Below are 20,192 nucleotides of genomic sequence, written 5' to 3'. Positions count from 1 at the left end.
CGCTGCGGTGGCTATAAGACCTTGAAAGTTGGCTTAAACTCTCTGGGACTTAATTTCCTCACCTATAAAATGAGATGTTGGAACAGATGCTGCTAGAACTCTCCCAGCTCTGAAACCATTTCTTTTTTATTCTGAAGTATCACTTACAGGTGTTGTCGGCTCGACCAGCAAATGAGGGATGATGGCTTTGCATTTCGTTCAGAGTAGGGAGTGGTTTCCATAGCCTAAATAGTAATTTCCAGATTTTAATATTTGGGTCCCTTTATACTTTATTAGATTGTAAATATTTCTAAACAGCACTGATTAAGTGCCACTAAAATGTACCACCTTTGTTCATTGATGGTACATGGAAGGTCTTAGTAAACTGCTGAATGAGTGGACATTTTTGGAGAGATGGTTATTTATACAAGCAATGCCATTTATTATATATCTCGTAGAATCCTTTCCCTGATTTCTCAGCAAATGCCCATTCTCACCATTGACCATATTTTTAAATGCCATGCCATAGTTCCATGTGGCATATATGTGTCCCTCTTGCTGTCCCTTTTTTTTTTTTTTTTTGTAATTTGACGGGGGGGGGAGATAGCTCTGAGACTGAAGACTAGGTCGCATCCTCAAGCAGGCGCGGCAAGCTCAATGTGTTTTCAAAACACTGGAAGCAGTGGTCCTCAACTGGGGATGATTTTTCCCCCAGGGGCTATGTGGCAAGGTCTAGAGATTTCTGGCTGTCACGACTGGGAAGGTGCCCCTGGCATGTTGTTGACAGAGGCCAAGGGATGCTGCTAACATCCTACTGGGCACAGGGCAGACCCCTAGAGCAAAGACTAGTCCCCCTCGACATTCCAGTACTGCTGAGGTTGGGAAACCTGGTCCCACTGGCCTTCTAGAATCTATTTAATTTGTAGGCATCTCTCTCTAGAACAAAGCAGTTGAATGACATATTTTGTATAATGACTAAGAAATAGCTTACTGGATTGTGTTTTTGGTTTCTCTGGGTCACATAGAAGAACTTTATACTACAGATACATGGTCAAGCCTTCTGAACATAAACTCATAAACATGCCAGTGTCCACATGCTTCAGAGTTATCTCAGCCCAACCTTTTCTAGGCATATTTAGCATGAATGTCCAAAGAACAGCAAATACAAAAAAAGTCCTTCAGTGAGGTTTATTAGAATGTGAAATCATTTCCTATGGGAGGTGTGATAGAAGCTTCATTGCCAAAAGCATTTAAAACTAGCCTAGAGTGTGAACTTTATAAAACAATTTTTGTCCAACAAGGGGACAAACTAAATAACCTAATAGTCCTTTTCCTTAATATCGTGTATTTTTCTGATCACTTCTGATGATACCATTTCACCTTTTGCTTTAATATAGCTTAGTGTCATCCAGAAAATGCTTTGAGATGTCAGGCCAAGCCCGTGTGAACTGTTAAATGTCAAAAGAAAATGCATCAGTGTCTCTCTAAGTTCATAGTGATGACATTACCATATGAAAAAATAAAAAGGGAAGTTCTGTCAGCACAAACATGATCATAAATGCAACATTCATGGCATTAAAGAGAGGGGCAAAAGCATATCATGACAGACGGTTTGGGAAATCCCATTGCTGTTTATCAAAATAAAAGTGTAGAACCTCATTTTAGTGAATCCTGCCAAAGTAAAAATTGTGAGTCAACCACCCTGGTCATGAACATCCATCATATGAATATGTTTTTTAGACTGTCAGAGCACTTTGGGAAATACTATACATTTGTCTTTGAAGAACATTCATTAAAATATATCTCACCAAAATGCACATACCCACATACATGTTCCTGACGTTTGCCAGGTAGGGCCCGTGAAAACACAATTACCCCAAACTTCTCCAGCTAAGAAGTATATAATTTGTAGACAATGGAAACTTTGGGGTGGTAAAACGGGGTCTAATTGGTATTTTGGATGATTTGGGTGATTTTTAGAACATTCTAACAGTACTTCCAAAGCTGAAGCAATTCACTTTTAATTAATTTAAAACTACGGAGTACTTCGGTAGTCATGTGGACTTTGAAAATGTTAATTTATTGCCTTCACATCCTGTTAACCTTATCAAGACAAAGGCTACTCTTCGCCATTGTATTTTTTTCTCTAACCTATGGGGGAGATCACCCAGTATCCTCTCTCCATTAGCTAGATACACTCCTAAAGCTGTTTTACTAGCAAAAGAACTTGGGAATGAAAAACAGAGAGAGGGTGGAAATGTAAAAATCTTGATTAGAAAGTATAATTTAATAGAACATGTATTGAACCAAATGTATTGATTAATGTAGAAGATATAGTACTTATATTGATTCAAACCAGAGATTTAGTACTAAAAGCTCTAAGCCAAAAGGCTGCTGCAGATTTGCTACAAAAGTCAGTTTAATGCTGTCCTTGAGAGTGCCTTCACAAAGAAATTCTTCTAATGTTTGAGGACTAGGTAGAATGCGGTATATGTCAGTTTGATCCCGGAGGGTTTTATTTTGTACTCTAATAGCTGTTACGAGCCTACATTATATCCAAGGAGTAATTTTCCTTAGGGGTGCCCGGCTCGCTTTGTGTCAATATTCTAGCATTTTAAGTCACGTACAGTATATGCTTCTGGGAACAGGGAAGGAGCCAGCCAGACTCATAATGGTCTGCATTCATTAATAAAGGCAGAAGCTTCTGTCCCTCCACTGCCCGCTACAGGGATGCCTCTTTGGCCTTCAGGGACCCGTGCAGACACATTTAAAGAAAGCTTTATTTTGAGTGGGCAGGAGATAAAATGTAGGACTCGCAGGCATTTCCTAAGTCAGCTATATGCCCGAGCACAGGGTGACCTTAATGGGTCAAAGAAGAATGCAGGTCAAAAGACTTATTATCCAGGCTGTTGGAAACCAATTGCTTTTGTTTAAAAAAATAAATAAATAATTAAAAAAAAAAAAAAGGCAGTAGTGCTTAAAGGTGGACGACAATGTAGAATTCTGTTTGCAGCCTGTAACTGCACGACCGTATGTGTACTGGGATATGCTTCTAGAAAAATGAAAGCATACAGACTATCCATAGTGCTTACAGATAAAGGTCCAGCTCTCGTGATAAAAGGAAGGGTAATATAATTAGTTAATCAGTGATGATTGATTACGGATGTGTGCGTTCTTCAACTAAAGAAAAAACAACATGCTGTCATGGTGCTGTCACCATCTGTTGAAAGAAACAGCCACATTTAATCCTTCTATGTCTTTTATTTCTTCCCGCCTTGCATTGTTGCAAAGCCACAATTGCCTACTATTTCTTCTGGTTGGAAAACATCTCATTTAAATTGAATACAACTGCAGTTTAAATTCGGGATTCTAATGGCATGGTGAATTAGTGGAAAGCTTGTTATATATTTTTTTCATTCCTTTTTAAAATAGCATGCTGTCTCTTTTTCTTAGTTTTAAAAGCTTGTCAGAATTTGAGACAAAAGGCTATAAATACACAACTCATGGTAAAAATGATTAACATCTTTGAATCAACAAATCTCACAAAACTTCCATTCTGACAGTTTTTATTTTTATTATCACTGCTATGTAACATTTTGCCGATGCCAACAGAGGGCTACAAAGCACAGACAACGAGACGTGGTCCGTCAAAATATTGGACAAGCGAGGGCAATCTGTGGTACCACTTTTGGGGCTAGGGACTTAATTTTTCTACCCTGGGAAGGTAGATTCCCCCTGGCTTTCCTCCAGAGCTTAACTTCATCTTTGTTATAGGTACAGATATTCAAATTCACATCAAGATCACAGGAAAATGGGATAGTTTGGCCAAGGTGAGCAGTTACAGGGGATGGTGGGTTGTTTTTTTTTTTTTTTTAATTTAAAAATATTTTGCTTGGATTGCATTTTAAATAGGATTAAACCGTTTGACCAGTAAATGTGGTCAGCCCTCTGAAAGGAGGTGGCTGAATTAATCATGTGTTAGCGTGCCAAGCCCAAAATGAGAATTCCAGTCTTGTAAAATGAAAGGCATCTCATATTTTAAAAGAAATTCATAGTGCTAGAAGGGAATTTTTAAGGTCCTCATCTGTTTTTTAGCTTTCTAAGTTTAATTTCACATTTTAGAGAAAAATAGATAGAACAAACTCCTTCTAAATGGGGCCCTTTACAGTAAAGAGTGTTTTTGTTGTTGGTTTTTTTTTTAAACCTGGCTATTAAAGTATCATACCTAGATGGATCGTCTTTTAAGCTTTAAGGTGTGTTGTGAATTTGATTTTTTTTTAACACAAACCCCCCTCGTGTAAAACAACTGTTCATAACTGGGATTAATGGTTTTCAATTTTCAGTTACTTAGACATGGGGTCTCCAAGAGATGGCTTTTTGCAGAGTAGAATATGGCTCTCTGTGGGATTACAGAAGTTTTCTTCTCTTCCAACTTCCTTTTCTGTCATCACCCCCCCCAGCCCGCGTCAATGTTGCACTGATGTTCTCCTCGATTATGTAAAACACTTTCCCTTCATTGGAACAGATATTTTTTTCTCATAACCTGTCATTGCATTAAAGTACCTTGGGGACTGTGAATTGCTGTGTAAAACTGGTGAGATTACCCACTGCTTTGTTCTAGCGTAGTGGTTTCCTCCAGACCCAAAGAACAGAAAACTCGTATAGGAGAAGGCTGCTTGCGCGTGGCCTGGCAGCCTTTTCTCGCCCTGCACATCCCCGTCTGTGCTGCAGGGGCTCAGGAAGGGCTCTGTGGTGTGGCGGGGTGTGGGGAGGAGATAGGGCAGGCACCTCCCCTCTCCTTGGGCTTAGCGCTTCTCTGGTCTACTTTTCATCTTTCCCACTCGCTTCTTGTCTCCCTTTCTGTCTGTGATTTTAAAAACACACCAAATAGGTGGAAGGCTCCCATGAAGCAACTTCTTGTTTCTCTTATCCTTGGACCTTCAGTGAAGTCTGGAGACAAACACTCCTCATCTTTCTCTCCAACCCCTAAAAACCAACCCAGTAACCTGTGCAGCTCAGACATTCCTTCCTTCCTCCAGAAGATGAAATCAGGCCATTTGTATTTTCAGTGACTCAAAGTACTGCGTGGAGGAGGGAAACAGTCACATCCCAAAGATCCTCAGAAGTGGTGAGGACAAGCCCTTGAGGACTGGATCAGAATCACCTGTTTGTTTTGTTTTCAATGCAAATATGCCCAATTGCCACCTTGAGAATCACAGACAATGGTGAGCCAGGACTGGGAGGCCTGACCTCACCCTCAGCTGATCTGGAGAAAAAAAGAAAAAGAAGGACAAAAAGTGATCTCAATGGTATGCAGGTATCTCTACACCAAGAGAACTTTCTGCCTTTACCATGTTTCATGCCAGATTTCCCATTTAGACGTGATTTGTATTACAGCTCTTTAGTTTTGTTGAATCTTGAATTTTGCAAGCCATACCCTTGTCCTTCTCGCAAATGATATATATTCTTTTCTCTTAATATGCAAAGCATACATCCTTTATAGTAGCAACTTCAGTCTGTTGCAATAAGTGATTCATATGTATTTGTTCATTTCTTTGCAGCTCCGAAGAGACTTGTATGGCTTTGGTTTAGGATGAAAGCATCCAAGAAACAACTGTTGCCAACTATTATGGCCAACTTGTGTTAGGTTTTTGTTCTGCAGTATCTTAATATAGGCACATAGAAGAACACAGGATAGATTGCAGTATAGCTTCCTTTATTAACAACTAAAATTCGAATGAATGTGGAATGTCTATAGTAAGCGCTTAAATTTTTAAATAATGTTATTAAACTGATCTCTGTTTTTTACTTTATGATAAAAAGTAATCACACATCCTCCTGTCAACGTTCTACCATTTAGATAACTATTGTCATAGATTCTTGTATTTATTTTCTTAATTTTTTAAATTAAAAAGAAAGCACCTTTCTGTAAGATCAGGCTTGATTCTTTGAGATAGGAAAATGCATGAAAAAGTTTAGACAGTGCATTTTGAGTAACTGAACTTTTTTTACTGTCTATAACCTCTTTGATCATAATTATGTTGCTATTTAAGGGGATAGCAATGTTTCTTAGTCTCATCAGTATTTTGATTACCCTTTATGTCTACGTGTTGGTGAAAAATAATTTGCAGAAGTATCTATTTAGAATCAATACAAAGAAAAAAAGGGTTGGCATAAAACTGGTCTGCTCCTGTATGTACTTTTAGGCGAGTACTACTAAAGAAAAATTTAAAATCCAGCTTGTCTTGTACTGAATTAATAAAAATGGTATGCTTTAAATAAGGCTGAGTGAAATAACATCCTCATTATTTGCTGTCAATCTTCTGACAAAATGGGCTTAGTTTGAAATAGGGAACGGAAGACCTGGGTCCTTTTCACAAGACTCATGTTTCCTTCATTGGTGCTCTTAGCCCCAGTTGGGCAACCCTGAGCAGCCAAGCCTCTGGTCCTGCATCCTTTACTCATCGGGCAGGCATTTTGCTAGTTTGGTGGGGGATGAAAAGATAACAAAGATCTCTGAGACAAAGCCCTCTGTTGCAAACTTTCCATAGCTCCTCTTTCCCTACAAGACAAAGCCTGAACTCCTTAGCCAGGTACAGAGGGCTCTTCATAATCTGCCCACAAACTTCTCTCTATCTTTATTTCTCATCAGCATGCTAGGTTCTGGACACTTGAGAAGATTCCAACCAAACTGAACGAGTTGCAGGTCCACGAACATACCTTGCATATTCTTCTTTGCCTTTACCCACACGGGTCTTTGGCCTGGAATGCCCGCCCTGCACCCCAAATGCCTCTTCATTCATATTCATTCATATTATTCCAGCCTCAACTAAAATGTCACGAGTTACGTCCACTGCAAAGCCTTCCCCAAAGGCCAGGCAGGGTTAGGCGTGCATGATACTCCTATGGTCATTTCCAATATAATCCCACCAGGTTGCTTTACCATCATGTGCCCACGTGACTTTCTTGAGACTGTGAACACTCTAAAGATGTGAAGGCAGGGACCATCCTTCTCCCATCAGTGGCCCTTGCCTAGCTTGTCAGTCGTTCAATTAGCCAGACCCGCTTTGCTGAGTGCTGCAATCCTGGGGGCTACGCCTGGTGGTGATACCAGGATTCAAGAGATGCTTGTGAAGGAATGAATAAGTGAATGAAGACCAAAATTACAGACACTGGGAGAGAGCCGAAATTGCAGATAACCACAAGACCCCGGATGCATACAATATAAGCAGCATAAAGCACAGTGGGAAATCAGAGAAGGGGGAAAGCAGTTTTAGACGGGATGGGCATGAAGTGGTAGTATTTTGTGGTAGACCGCAAGGTTCTGATCAGAAGGGATGGGGAAGGGGGTCGACTGGGAGAGGTGGGAGAACGAGGCTCAGGGGAGGCACAGCGGAGGGAAGGTGCACATCAGGCCACCTCCAGGCGTTTGCTCCAAATGAAAGTCCCGTGGACCTGTGACCATCCCCCGTGCAGGCCACAGGCCCAGGTCTGGAGCCCAGTGTTCACCCCCAGGGCCTGGCTTGTAGTTATAAGTTACCCAGGAGTCCCAGTTGCCGGCTCACAATTTGGAACCGGGATGTTGGTTCAGAAAGGGGACATGCTGTGTGGATGGAGAGGAGGCCACCAGAATACAACAAGGACTGCACCCGCTGGGGACGGGGGAGGTTGCAGGCTGCTGTGATCTGCTCCTGCGCCAGGATGGGACCCAGCACCAAGCCCACCCCAAGGAGAGGAACTGGAGAAGCTTCCTGTCCTCTCTGTCAGTTGGCCAGGCTGTTCTTGCCCGTAAAGTCTATATTCAGGGACAGATAGAGCCTCTGCTGTTAAGACGTTCACCTTCTAAGAGTGAGTAGAACAAAAGCATCTGTAATGGATGGAAATGATGCGCAGATAAATGTAACTGTTAAAATAGTGCTACCCAGGCATTTGAAAAGACGGTCGTATCCTGATAAGAAGAGATGGTGGAAGGTAGGGCGGCGGTCTCCGGGGAAGCAAAACAGAGGCAGAGAAAGGGGAGACCCCTGGCCCCGCCCTTCCATCCTGGCTCCCACTGGGGGAGGGGAGGAGCCGGTCCCATGAGCACCGATTCATCTGGGTGCAGAAATACAGTATTTAGGTCATTATAAATCAATCAGCACTTATAGATACTTGGTTTGATGAAAATACAATCACTTAAGGTTTTTTTTTTTTCCCCCTCTTTCATTACAGAATCATACGATGACCCAACACAGCAGTTAGTGCAAGCACGGTCTCTCAAGGAGAATGACTTTTGTGGCACAAAAAGGGAACATATTTTACTCTTTGCACGAAACTTTCATTGTTAATGTATATTATTCAGAAACATTGTATTGTACCATAAAACTTGTATTATCAAAACTGTTGGATGTTCATGTGTTTGAACTTTTGAGCACCGGATAGACCCCCTGTATATAAAGTGTCTCACATGTATTATGTCGTCTGATACTAAAATGGTCTTATAAAGACAAGTGGACTTGGGCCCTATTCAGGCAAGATTTTTTTTAAAAATGTGAGCAAAATGGCTTAAGAGAAAGTATTTTCAAGGAAGACAGATTAAAACAACCCTGTTACACAGGAGACTATGTTTGGACTTCCTTTTCTTAACACTTAAGCCTAGAATTTCTCTTTTGGTAGATCAACAGTTAAACCCAAGACTATTTTTTATTGCTGAAGATCCTTGCAAACCATGAAGAGATGTTCTCACAGAACCCCACAGCTGGATAAGGCCCGTATATATATTTGTAAGCCTTGCAATGTGACAGGTAGCATCACTATATATGCAATAGTTGTTATGTAGACTGTCAAAGAATTTTTTTTTTTTCCTGGATACATTTGAAGCTTTGAGTGTTCAAGGTTTTCCTTAATGATTTCACACAGCCAAATTCTTGAATCAGTTGAACTAACCTGTATGTTACTGTTATTAATGTTTACTCTGCGGTCTGAACCTGGAGATTACTGGAATTGTTTTCCAAGAGGAAATAAATTCAGTTTACCATTAGGTATGAGTGTATTTGTGTGTTTTCTTTTTCTAGTTACTCTGCCATTAAAAAAATCTAATTGCCCGCATCCTTGGAAATGAGTTCTGCTCTTGAGAATATCCCAGGCATAACCTCAATCATATTTAAGCTTTCCACGCTGGGCCAAAAGCAGCTGGGAGGAGATTCATCACATCGCATAGGGAAGGAATCAGACCCGATGTACTTCTTCCTCTTGCAGATCCTACCAGGTCACATTGTACTGAAGGATTTTGACATCACAGATGGATGTGATGGCTGTTTTCTGCATAATTTGCAGCCCAATTCATGTCGTGCTGTGCAAATCTGAACTCAAAGTAGATGGCTGCAATTTGAGAGGCAGTTTGGCTTATGTGTACTTAAGAAGCAGCTTTGTTCATTCAGAAGACAAAGCACAGAGCGGGGAGCCTGTGAGCCTCGCACTGGCACAGAGCGCAGACTCTCGGTGTGATCTTCTCCACATCAGCCACCTCCAGGCCTCAGTCCCCCAGCCCGGAGAGGTGACACTGCTTGGTCATAGGCCTTCACGCAGGCACGGGGTGCTGCCTGGAAGTTTGCTCACTGGTTGCTCACACCATGGCTTGCCACAAAATGGTGAATGAATAGGCACTCGAATTTCAGAGGCTTTTTTTGGGGGGGGAAGAGAATAGCCATGTGTACATTGAGTCCTAATATACATGTTTAGCCGAAATCAGTAACTATAGACCTGATATTAGTGGGCAACTTTCATCCACATCCTGCTTAAAATACTTCACCCACTGTGACTCTTTCACCCTCTTTGAAACTCTGAGGACCTCAAGCAGCTCTTTAAACAAGCGAGAATCTTCACAGCACTTTTTTTGGTGGAGAAGCTAAGGCATGGACTGATTCACTTTATTGTGACCACCTGTCACCAGGGGAACCATGAATGAAACCCAGATACCAGCCACGCAAGGTGTAAGCCTCACCCCATGGTGCTCAAACCCTAGCCTGTGTCAGGATCACCTGGAGGGCTTGTTACATCACAGGGTACTGGACCTGACACCCAGAATTGCTGAGTCAGTAGACCTGGTGGGGCTCAAATGTCTGCAGTTCTAGGACATTCCCAGCTGGGGCTCACGTTCCACACTTTGGAGGGCCACACTTTGAGACCCACTGTTCTACGCCATTTCCAAATTAGTTGAGTGCATTGAATGTGAATAGCCATGCAGAGTGCTGGCAAATTATATTACTTATTTTGATACCAATAAAAGAAAGTTTGGTCAAATTTTAGGATCATTCAGAAACAGGTACCTCCTGGTAATTAATGTACGTTTGCTTGCCAGAATGTATCGTGTGTGTGTTTAGTTTTTTAATGCTAGGAAAACCTACATCTATACATTTCACAATGGATTGCCAGCATGCTATTTAATTAAAAAGCTTTTTCACCAGCTACATAAATAATGAAGTATGCTAAGAATATGCAAGTACATTCATAATTAAAATACTCAGCTATATTTAAAAAAATTAAGATCTCTGGCCTATTCAAGGATTTTGCATTTAAAATGAAATAGCCACACGATGATTTTTTAAAAAGCTTTAAAACCTCAGGTTATTAATGAGTGGGTTATATTTTACTAAAAGGAAGCTGCTCTTCATTCATGAAAAGGAAAGCAGGTGATGGTATTATCCAGGGATGGAGCCTAAGCTGCCTTTAACAGCATCACCTCTGAGAGACTTCCCAGGCTCCTGGTAAACAGCAAGGGTTGGAATTCCTAGGAAGCAATGGAGGCTGGTGCTTATCATTCTAGAGGCTGTCACATGGCTGGCCATTGGGCTCCTTCAATACAAGCATGTTTCAGCCTCTTCCCAGGTAAAGCTGGAGGCCAAAGAGGTTGACTCATTGCTCCATATGCCTGCCTGATCCTCCAGTGACTATGAGATCGTTCAGATTCAGCAGGCCCTTCTTTATAACCAACCATTCTTTGGATCATAAATACTGAACGGTGTGTGGAACAGTCATTCCCTCCTTCTGCTTATTACCTTGTTTATATTTATTTCCTGCTTCATTCCCTAAGAATATAAGGCAGCTTAAATAAAGATTAACAAAACGTTAATAGGGAAAGCAGCATCGTGCAGAGAAGAGAAAATACAGTAAAGCAGTTGGCTTGTTTCTGCTTTAATTTTGGTTTTGAATGCATTTCCGCACTGGCTTTGAGCTTCCTGGTAGTAAAGGGAAAAACAACAACAGAAAGGAAGGATTATACCACTTGCTCACGAGAGATCTTTTTCCCTATCACTCAATTCCAAAAGAAATTTCTCAGTGACTTTATATGCAGTCAGGTGGCCAATACAATGGCCACCGTTCCTGACCCTAATTTTATGATCTCATGCAGTGGCTGTCATCTGGAGGAGTGTGGCTGCACCTACGGGCAGAGGCCAGAGATGCTGCTAAACATCCTATAATCCACAGGACAGGTCCCCAGAACAAAGAATTATCAGGTCCCAAATGTCAACAGTGCCAATTTTGAGAAACTGCTCTAATGTAAAATTCTCTATGATTGTTCAAGGACCTTTTTACATTAGAATTATCTGGAAAACTTTAAAACTCTATTGCCTGCAAGATTCATATATGTGTGTGTGTGTGTGTGTGTGTGTGTGTGTGTGTGATATATGTATATTTTGGCCTCACTGTGTGGCTTGTGGGATCTTAGTTCCCCGACCAGGAATTGAACCCCTGGGCCCCAGCAGTGAAAGTCCTAAACACTGGACCGCCAGGGAATTCCCCTAAAAAACTCTATTGCCTGAATCCCACCCCCAGAGAGGCTGACTTAATTGGTCTAGAGTGCAAACATGCCCCCGGTGATCCTAGTGTAGCCACACCTGAGACCCACTAGGCCAGGCTCCATTCACACGTAAGTATACTGGGCTCAAGACCAGAAATTTGAAAATAACATCCAAGGAGTAGAGAAGTATGGGCCTCAAACTCTCTTTCCTCAACATTACTTTTTAACAACTGGGCGTGTAATGCTTATTTTAACTCTAAAGTAACATAACCTATGGCAAGTTTCAGAAGAAGGGGAAAGGGGGAAAATGACCCAGAACCCCACGTGGCACCCTTACTCCTGATTCAGGATCACAAGCTTTATGAGTGAGAAATCTGACCCCATGGGAACTCTGGCCGCCCAGAGAGCAAATCACCCATCACCTGCCAAGGCCAGGTCGCCCAGTGTCTCAGGAGAAGCCAGCAATCCGGGTGGTTATGTGCCATGTGCCAATTTCTGAATGTTGGCAGCCTACTCTATTTGTTATTCAAGCTCTGCTGACCCCCACTGTGCAGGCCATATGAGATAGACTTTCGGGCCAGGCCCTACTCTTGGATTGCCAGGTTTGACCTTCAGCATCAAGTATTATTTTTTTCCAATTATTTTCATTCCAGACTAATTAAAATGTTTGTTTAAAACTATTATACGGGGCTTCCCTGGTGGCGCAGTGGCACGGGTTCATGCCCCGGTCCGGGAAGATCCCACATGCCGCGGAGCGGCTGGGCCCGTGAGCCATGGCCGCTGAGCCTGCGCATCCGGAGCCTGTGCTCCGCAACGGGAGAGGCCACAACGGTGAGAGACCTGCGTACCGCAAAAATAAATAAATAAATAAAAATAAAATAAATAAAATTATTATACGATTTGTGTATGTGAGCATCATAGGCAGTTTTGATGTTGCTCTGTGGCCTTCACATTTCTATTGCTTCAGGTAGAACAGTAACGCACCAAATGGATGTGTTCTATATAAGCCCGCCCTTGTTCCTGGATATTTAGATGTCAGATGGATTTTTTTGTTTTAATGATGAAGGATAAAAAATAAGCAGAAAGTCAGTATTCTCCGTTGCAAGTCAGATATGCTATATTCTCTGTGGCTAATGGAGGCTAGGTTAAATATGCTTTGGAAATCATGTAAATGGGTGAGAGGGTTGACATTCTCCTTTGAAGGTTGATAAACTTAACCAGTGTTCCAGTCCAAATGGAAAGTAAAGACCCCAGAGGCGGCCCCCAGGCTGGGTTAGGCTCCTTGGAGCAGTGCTGGGTCTGTTCCAGAGCTTGGACAAGGATTCCGATGAACCCTCAAGTTCCACCCTACAGAGCACGGCAGCCCCGCTTTGTGCCTGTCGGGGTGCAACATTGCAGAACCCTTGAGAAAGGACGTTTGAAACTCCAGATCCATTAGAGAATACCTGCAAACGCTTCTCCACTCAGCTTCAGCAGGCCAGAGCCTCTTACCGTCTCCCTTGTCTCGAGGGAGCACTACCAAAGGTACTGCAAATGCCCAGAGTTCGAGAAAGAGGAATGATTTAGGGTAAAATGACCCGGCGTGGGTTTCTGGCAGAATCCCAAGGCTCAGGTCTGGTTGGCACTGCGTTCCTGGGTGAGCACCTCGCAGGGCCAAGGAGGAGCCCCATCTCCGCCAGATTCCTTTGTAATGAAGTCAGCTGTCAACTGGGGGAAAGGCATAGAGCCCCTTTATTTCCAAGCAGGTGATGCAGCATATTAAAGGTTGAATTCCATCTTGTGCTTGCATCCTGAAGGAGCCAGTTTGCAGGCAAGCTCAGTTCTTTCTGCAAAGAGGGAAACTTGGCAATGGTGGAGGCTGAGTCCTTAAATGGCAATCAACTTCTGGCTCATATCAATTAATTCCTTCATGGACTTCTGCCTAAGTATAGCATCTTGAATTCCCAGCTGCGGAGGCTATGAAAAACAGCCCAAACAACACACGCCATGATCCAGGGGATGGCGCGCCGGTGAAACGATGATGGGTGAAGCTGTCTCAGGGAAGCAGTGGGCGCCCATCGGGGGCTCCCTCTTTGTTTACCTGCAGAATCCAGGGCAGGACACACACTCCCTTCTCTGGGTGGGAAATTCTTTGAGAAAACTTTTACTATGTCCAAAGTGAAATCATTCTGAGGGGAATCACCTCCTTTTGGAGGTGATTTTTAAATATCCAAATTTTAAAATATCCAAATCCAAAGTGCCCATGAGATGTGGAAGCAGGATGGAGACTAAGAAATCAGAGGAGGGCTTTGTCATCACTCAGACACCAGGAGAACCTATTCCAAAAGTGGTCCTCGTCCCAAGGAAGCTACCGGTGTCGTCTCCATCTCCCTTTCACGTGAACAAAGAGCATCTTGATCGAACACTGCAGACAGACTGAGGATGAGTATCGGTGGTGCCACATGAGATCTGGCAATTCTTCAATTCATCTGTCAAGCTCAGACCTTGACATCTACACGGGGTTGTGAATTTCAAATCCCTTATCACTCAGGTGGGTTCTCCTCATCTAATGCTCTAACAATGTGTCTATCACCAAGCTATAACCGATGAAAATCAAGGTCATGTGGCAGGGACAAACTCACTTTTCCTCCGCTGCATGTGAAACATCCCTGGCTTGTCTCGCTCTCTTTTTTTTATTTTTTTATTTTTTGCGGTACGCGGGCCTCTCACTGTCGTGGCCTCTCCCGTTGCAGAGCACAGGCTCTGGACGCGCAGGCTCAGCGGCCATGGCTCATGGGCCCAGCCGCTCCGCGGCATGTGGGATCATCCCAGACCGGGGCACGAGCCCGTGTCCCCTGCATCGGCAGGCGGACTCTCAACCACTGCGCCACCAGGGAAGCCCTCTCTGCTGTCTTTTACTGAATCAGAGGGAGAGTTTGTTTTCCTTGTCCAGGAGACAAAACCTTTATTTCTCTAAGGGAGTGCGCTGTCCAGCACGGTAGCCAGTAGCTGCCTAAATATGTGGCTACTTAGATTTAAATGAATTTAAATTAAGCAAAGTTTAAAATTCAATTTCTCATTCTCACTAGGAACGTTTCAAGTGTTCAGCCGCTTCATGGGGCTAGTGGCTACCGTATAGAACAGCACAGATACAGAACATTCTCCTAATCACAGAAAGTTCTATTGGGCAGCTCGACAATTCTAACCCACCCCCTCCCACCTCCTTTGACCCCTTCCAGGTACAGAGGCCCCTCTTTCTCTAGCTCCTTTATTTTCCCACCTATCTTCATACTGTTCTCTGTCTTCAAATGTGCACAGGTTTTCCCCTCTTCAAAAAAAAAAAAAAAAAAAATCATTTTTCCTGACTCCGAAACCTCCTCCCAAGACTGTTTTATTTATTTTCTTCCAAATTTCTCAGCTCTGTGGTCTGCTCCCACATCCTCCATTTCCTGACCACTGACTCGCTCCTTCCTCACCTGCAGGCTGGCTTCCATCAATATCCATTTACTGAAAATGTGTTCCGAAGGTCACCAGTGGCCTTCTCACCACCCAACGAGAAGGGTTTTCCCCCCCTCCCCCGTCCTCACTCTCCTCTGCCTTTCAATAATTTACACCATCAGTCACCAGGCCCCATGTTCCTGCTTGGCAGTATTTCTTATGTTTATTCTTTCCTTTCTATTTCCAATGACAGGACCCTAGGGAGGTCCTTTTCATCTACTACCTCTGGTCTCTCCTCTCTCTAATCTCTCTTGTATATAGCCTCCATGTTCATCTTTATAAAACAATTATTTCACATCATTTCCTCATTCAGCAAATACCAGTGACTCCCAGAGTAAGGTAGTGAAAAAGAGTGTGGTTTAAATGGCACTTGAACCCTTTTCTGCCACTTACTAGCTATGTAGCCTAGACCAACTTACTTGGCTTTTCCAAAATTTCTTTTCCCTTCTTTAATTTGAGGGTAAGTATACTTACAAGTTGTTGTAGGGTGTTTGCTGGTGTTGTTATCGGTGACTAAAAACACCTGAAATATATTAGATGCCCTATACAGGAAAGTTATTGCTTTAAGTATTATTATCTTTATTTAATCCAGGCTCCTTTTATGTTGATTCTAGAATCACTGCTTTTTCTCCATGGTACCTCTTATCCATCTGATTCCCTCCTTTATAGTGTTTCTAAAAAAAAAACACCACTTTTACCTTGTCTCCTGCTTATGAGAACCTGAAGTAATGGTCTTATTATCTTCCAGGAAAAGATGAATATTCCTTAGACTTTCAAGAATGTTTTAATCTTGCCCAACTACCCACTCAGCTTCAACCTGTTTCTGTCAGTGAATCCAAGTCATCCTCCTTTGCACATCTAGTCCATCCCTTCACTTCATTTTCCGCGTCTATTGTCTATCTATTCCTACTGTTCACACGCTCTTCCTTCCTTTCCTCCACTAACCTCAATCCTGGCCAGTTTTCTGGTCACAGACCGAGCCCCTCTTCCATAAATCCCAGGCTAATCTGCACCATTATCTCCTTTCTCTAAATTCCCACTGCCCTTAGAGCCTAGCTTAGCAATTCATGGCTTCCTAGCTGGATTGTAAATCTTTCAAGCATGGGGAATCTGCTCTCTGTATTTTTTAAAAATCCACCCGCAGTGATGTCACCCTGGAAGTTCAATTAAGCACATGTTGATGAATTAAGAGCTTGACTATAGTCCTCAGTCCCTCTTAGTTCAACAAAGGATGAGGGGGTAAGACAAGATCCCTGCTCCCCAGAAACTCACAATTAAAATTACCCAGAGACTCAATCTCAGCCTTTTTTCCTCAGTTCCACAGTTGCCACTGTCCTCATTAACCTGGTAAAGAAGGGCATCAAGGACTCGGGTCAGCATGGACTCAATTTATAGCCACCACACGTTGGAGTTGGATGTCCAAAATGCCTCCTTCTTTGATCTCTTCGACGGTAATGATTTCAGTTGATGTGTTTAGCACCAAACTCCAATATAGACAATATTTTGTAATAACTGTAAATGGAAAGTACCTTTAAAAACTGTACAAATTTTTTTTAAAAACTTGGCTTTAGACAGTACGGTGAATATAATTAATGATAAAAAAAAAAAAACTGAATCTGCAAAGGTACCAGATCCATATGTAAATCCAGGCTTCAGCTCACTCCTTTCTTAAAGCAACAAAGATGTTGACTGTGATTACAGATAATCAGATCTTTCCTTCTGATGAAATGGGCATATACTGAACCAGGCGTACGCTATATTCCCTTGACAAATATATTTACACTTAGAACATGGAGAGAAAAGAAAATGTCAACAGCTGACAGCTTCTTGGCCTATGGGGTGTGATCCAGGAGCATAATAAATTCATTTAATCTTGGTGTTGAATAGATGCATGTTAGGCTTGTGTGTATGTTTTTTTTTTTTTTTTTTTTTTGGCCTTTCCTCCAACATGTTTTTTGAATACAGTGTCACATTCCTCTGTGTTGTCAGCAGAGACAGGAACCAAGCTAATCCTTTGGGTCCAACCTGGGATAACTTTCCCTAATGAGTAAGGATAGGAATGAAAAAGGGACACCATGTAGAAGGTGCCTTGTTGCCAAATGTTGGTGGATAACTATTACATGCTGAAAAATATGCCTCAAGAATGTTGGCCACTGGGAGCTTACAAAGTCCAAAAGAAGATGCATTTCCACAGAAGATCTTAATCATGCTGATAAAGGGATAAGCATAGTCAAGAGGATGTAGACCAGATAAAAAGCCACCTCTGTTTAGAAGCTGGAACTTGCTCCTTTCTCCTCATTAAGGCATTTCTCATCTCAGCCAAACTGGATAGGAAGATATGTTCCTTATTCCTGGCAGATCTCACAAGATATCAAACATTTCAGACTTCGTGTGTGAAAGCATGACATATTGGTTAAGACTGAAAATAGCATGTTTCTGGTAGAGTTCAAGTAGATAAGAAATACTACACCCCACTGTTTTTGTAAATGCCAGAGTTCCACTGAGTCGAGACAGATGGTAGCAGGCAAAGAGGCAATCTTATAATCAAAAGCTAAAATATGTCAAAAATATGTTAGCAAGCAAAATAGAGCAGATTACTAGCTACTCATGTCATGACAGCTTGCAAAACATGTTAAGATGTTGAATTTCTAGTTATATAAATAAAGGAACAGTAAACAGAGCAGCAGCAAATGGTGTGAGAGCTCATGTAATGACTGCCCCTTCGTGGCAGTTTGGGGAAAGAGAAAGTCATGTGGTCACAAGGAGCCTCAGATGGACCTTAAGAGGCCCCCAGATTCAAGTGTGGGGATCCATTTTACTTCCGTGAGTAACAAATTTCTCTGTGATACCCAAAAGCTGTTTAACTCAATTACAGGAGGCATTCAAACTTACCAGAGAGAATTGTAAGGATTCCTTTGAGAATCATCATGTCATTTAGCTCAAAGAAACAAGAGGGTGAGTGTTATTTTGTGAAAACAAAATGTACCCAAGGCTTTCTGTATATGTCAATCTCATTTCAAGGAGGTTTTTTTGACCACGGGATGGCAAGGCTTCGATGGCCCTGGAGAATGAGCTTGACCACAGGTCAGCCCTGGCCTTCTTATTGTCTTGGTTAATCTTTGATCAGGTTTGTGGAGAGGGAAGGCAATGTTTATCATGACTGGGGGAAAATGGAGATACTTTTATTGAGCACCTACTATGGCCCAGGTACTATACTGCTGTCACATCAAATTAGACCTCTTGCCTCTCGAGATGGAGAGAAGATAACTTCGACTAGTCCGCAGCCAGTGGAAGTTCAAATCTGACCTCCTCCCCCATCTTTCCCTTCCCCTTTTCTGCACTCAGAGAATCCAGGGGCAGAAAGAAATGGTAGAAAGTGGGCCTTGTGTTCTCATGCCAGCATTGCCACCACCTCTGGCTCCAGGGTTCTACTTTAACACTGGCTGCCTCTCTGGTCCACTGGATACCAAAGACACGAAGGTCAGCCCCACTTTTCAATCTCCATAGGGAATCACCTGGGGAAATTTCAGTGTACCAGAGAATGCTGCATTTTAAAGCAAGAAATCTTTTGATAAGCTACTTATCAAAGGGTGAAGGTCCAAGTGTCTAACATGTAACAAAGGATGATAATCAAATTTCTGGAGATAAGACAAGAAAAGGAATTTGCATTGTTCTTGAGGAGGAACCAGCAAGACTGGGCTCTGCATTGGAGAAGAAAGGACCAGAAAAGGCGACAACCCCAGCTCTGTGGTCGCCAAGTGAAGACTATAGAGATCAGAAGCGTCTGAGGCATATTTCTAGGTTTTGTTTGGTTTGGATTGGTTCTTTGAAGATCGGGCCAGGCAAACCTCCTCTGATCCCTTCGGTGCTAAATCCTCAGTGAAAGCACATGGCCCACTAATGCTTCCGGGGGAGCGGGTTCTTCCTGGAGAGCTCAGACTGCCATCTCTGCCCCGCAAGGTGGAGCCAGACACCTGGTCAGGAGGCAGAGGACACAGGAGTGGCTGGTGCCTGGATGGCCCACGCCAAGCAGCACTCCTGTGAAAGCGCCCCCGAGAAGAAGAGAGGCACCGAGAGTGAGTTGGGTGACGGAGGAGTGGCCGATGCTACAGCTGCTCAGCTTCCAGTGGACACCAAGCTCCTGACGTGTCCTCAGCCAGATGCCTGGGAAGTTCATCCATCTCCCTAAATCCACACAACTCCAGAAAATGTGGTATCCCATTTCACAAAGGATTGGGGCTCAGAAAGGTAAGGCAGCCCGCCCAAGGTCTCATAGCTAAATGGAGGCATGATTCAAAGTCGAGGAATATATGTGAGAAAAAAAGGAAGAGAAAGGGTATATTTATGTGATACGGATTTATGCGTTAGCTAAAGACCCAACCTAGAGGGCTTCCCTGGTGGCGCAGTGGTAGAGAATCTGCCTGCCAAAGCAGGGGACGCGGGTTCGAGCCCTGGTCTGGGAGGATCCCACATGCCGGCGGAGCAACTGGACCCGTGAGCCACGACTACTGAGCCTGCGCATCTGGAGCCCGTGCTCCGTAACAAGAGAGGCCGCGATAGTGAGAGGCCCGCGCACCTCAATGAAGAGTGGCCCCTGCCTGCCACAACTAGAGAAAGCCCTCGCACAGAAGCGAAGACCCAACACAGCAAAAAATAAATAAATAAATTTATTTAAAAAAAAAAAAAGACCCAACTTAGAGTTATGCCCCTAAATACAGAATACCTATAAACATTAATTAGCATCCTCTTTGGCATTCCACTGAGAAAGACAATCATCCATAAGACCAAATAAGACCTCTTGACTGCCCTACAACTATCATTAGGTGAAAAAAAATGGATTCAGGGTGCACTCCTGCTAAGTCAGGTATGGAATGTGCAACTCACACGTTCTGGTGAAACCGAAGCAGGTGAACTCTAACTGCCAGGACGTAATGAGTATAATAGCCAAAGGGAATAA

The 20,192-nt window shown here is 42.9% G+C and overlaps 1 protein-coding gene and 1 long non-coding RNA gene across 4 annotated transcripts in view; one reads left to right on the top strand and one right to left on the bottom strand.

Moving 5' to 3' along the window:
• ZNF521 (zinc finger protein 521) overlaps nucleotides 1-9,343 on the top strand; it is a 279,567-nt gene extending 270,224 nt beyond the window's left edge. Inside the window, exon 8 of the mRNA XM_089895014.1 lies at nucleotides 8,191-9,343. Coding sequence (XP_089751140.1) covers nucleotides 8,191-8,220 — 30 coding nt within the window. The 3' untranslated portion in view covers nucleotides 8,221-9,343. The remainder of the gene's footprint in view (nucleotides 1-8,190) is intronic.
• The window catches only part of LOC111181481 (uncharacterized), a 544,017-nt gene that overhangs the window by 19,280 nt on the left and 504,545 nt on the right, over nucleotides 1-20,192 (bottom strand). The window lies entirely within an intron of this gene.

This window comes from Delphinapterus leucas, chromosome 14, assembly GCF_059928025.1.
Source record: "Delphinapterus leucas isolate spDelLeu-1000000601 "Yukka" chromosome 14, BTC_Dleu_Yukka2, whole genome shotgun sequence".
Taxonomy (NCBI): Eukaryota; Metazoa; Chordata; class Mammalia; order Artiodactyla; family Monodontidae; genus Delphinapterus; species Delphinapterus leucas.
Note: the sequence above shows the minus strand (reverse complement) of the source record. Positions and strands in the feature narration are given on the sequence as shown.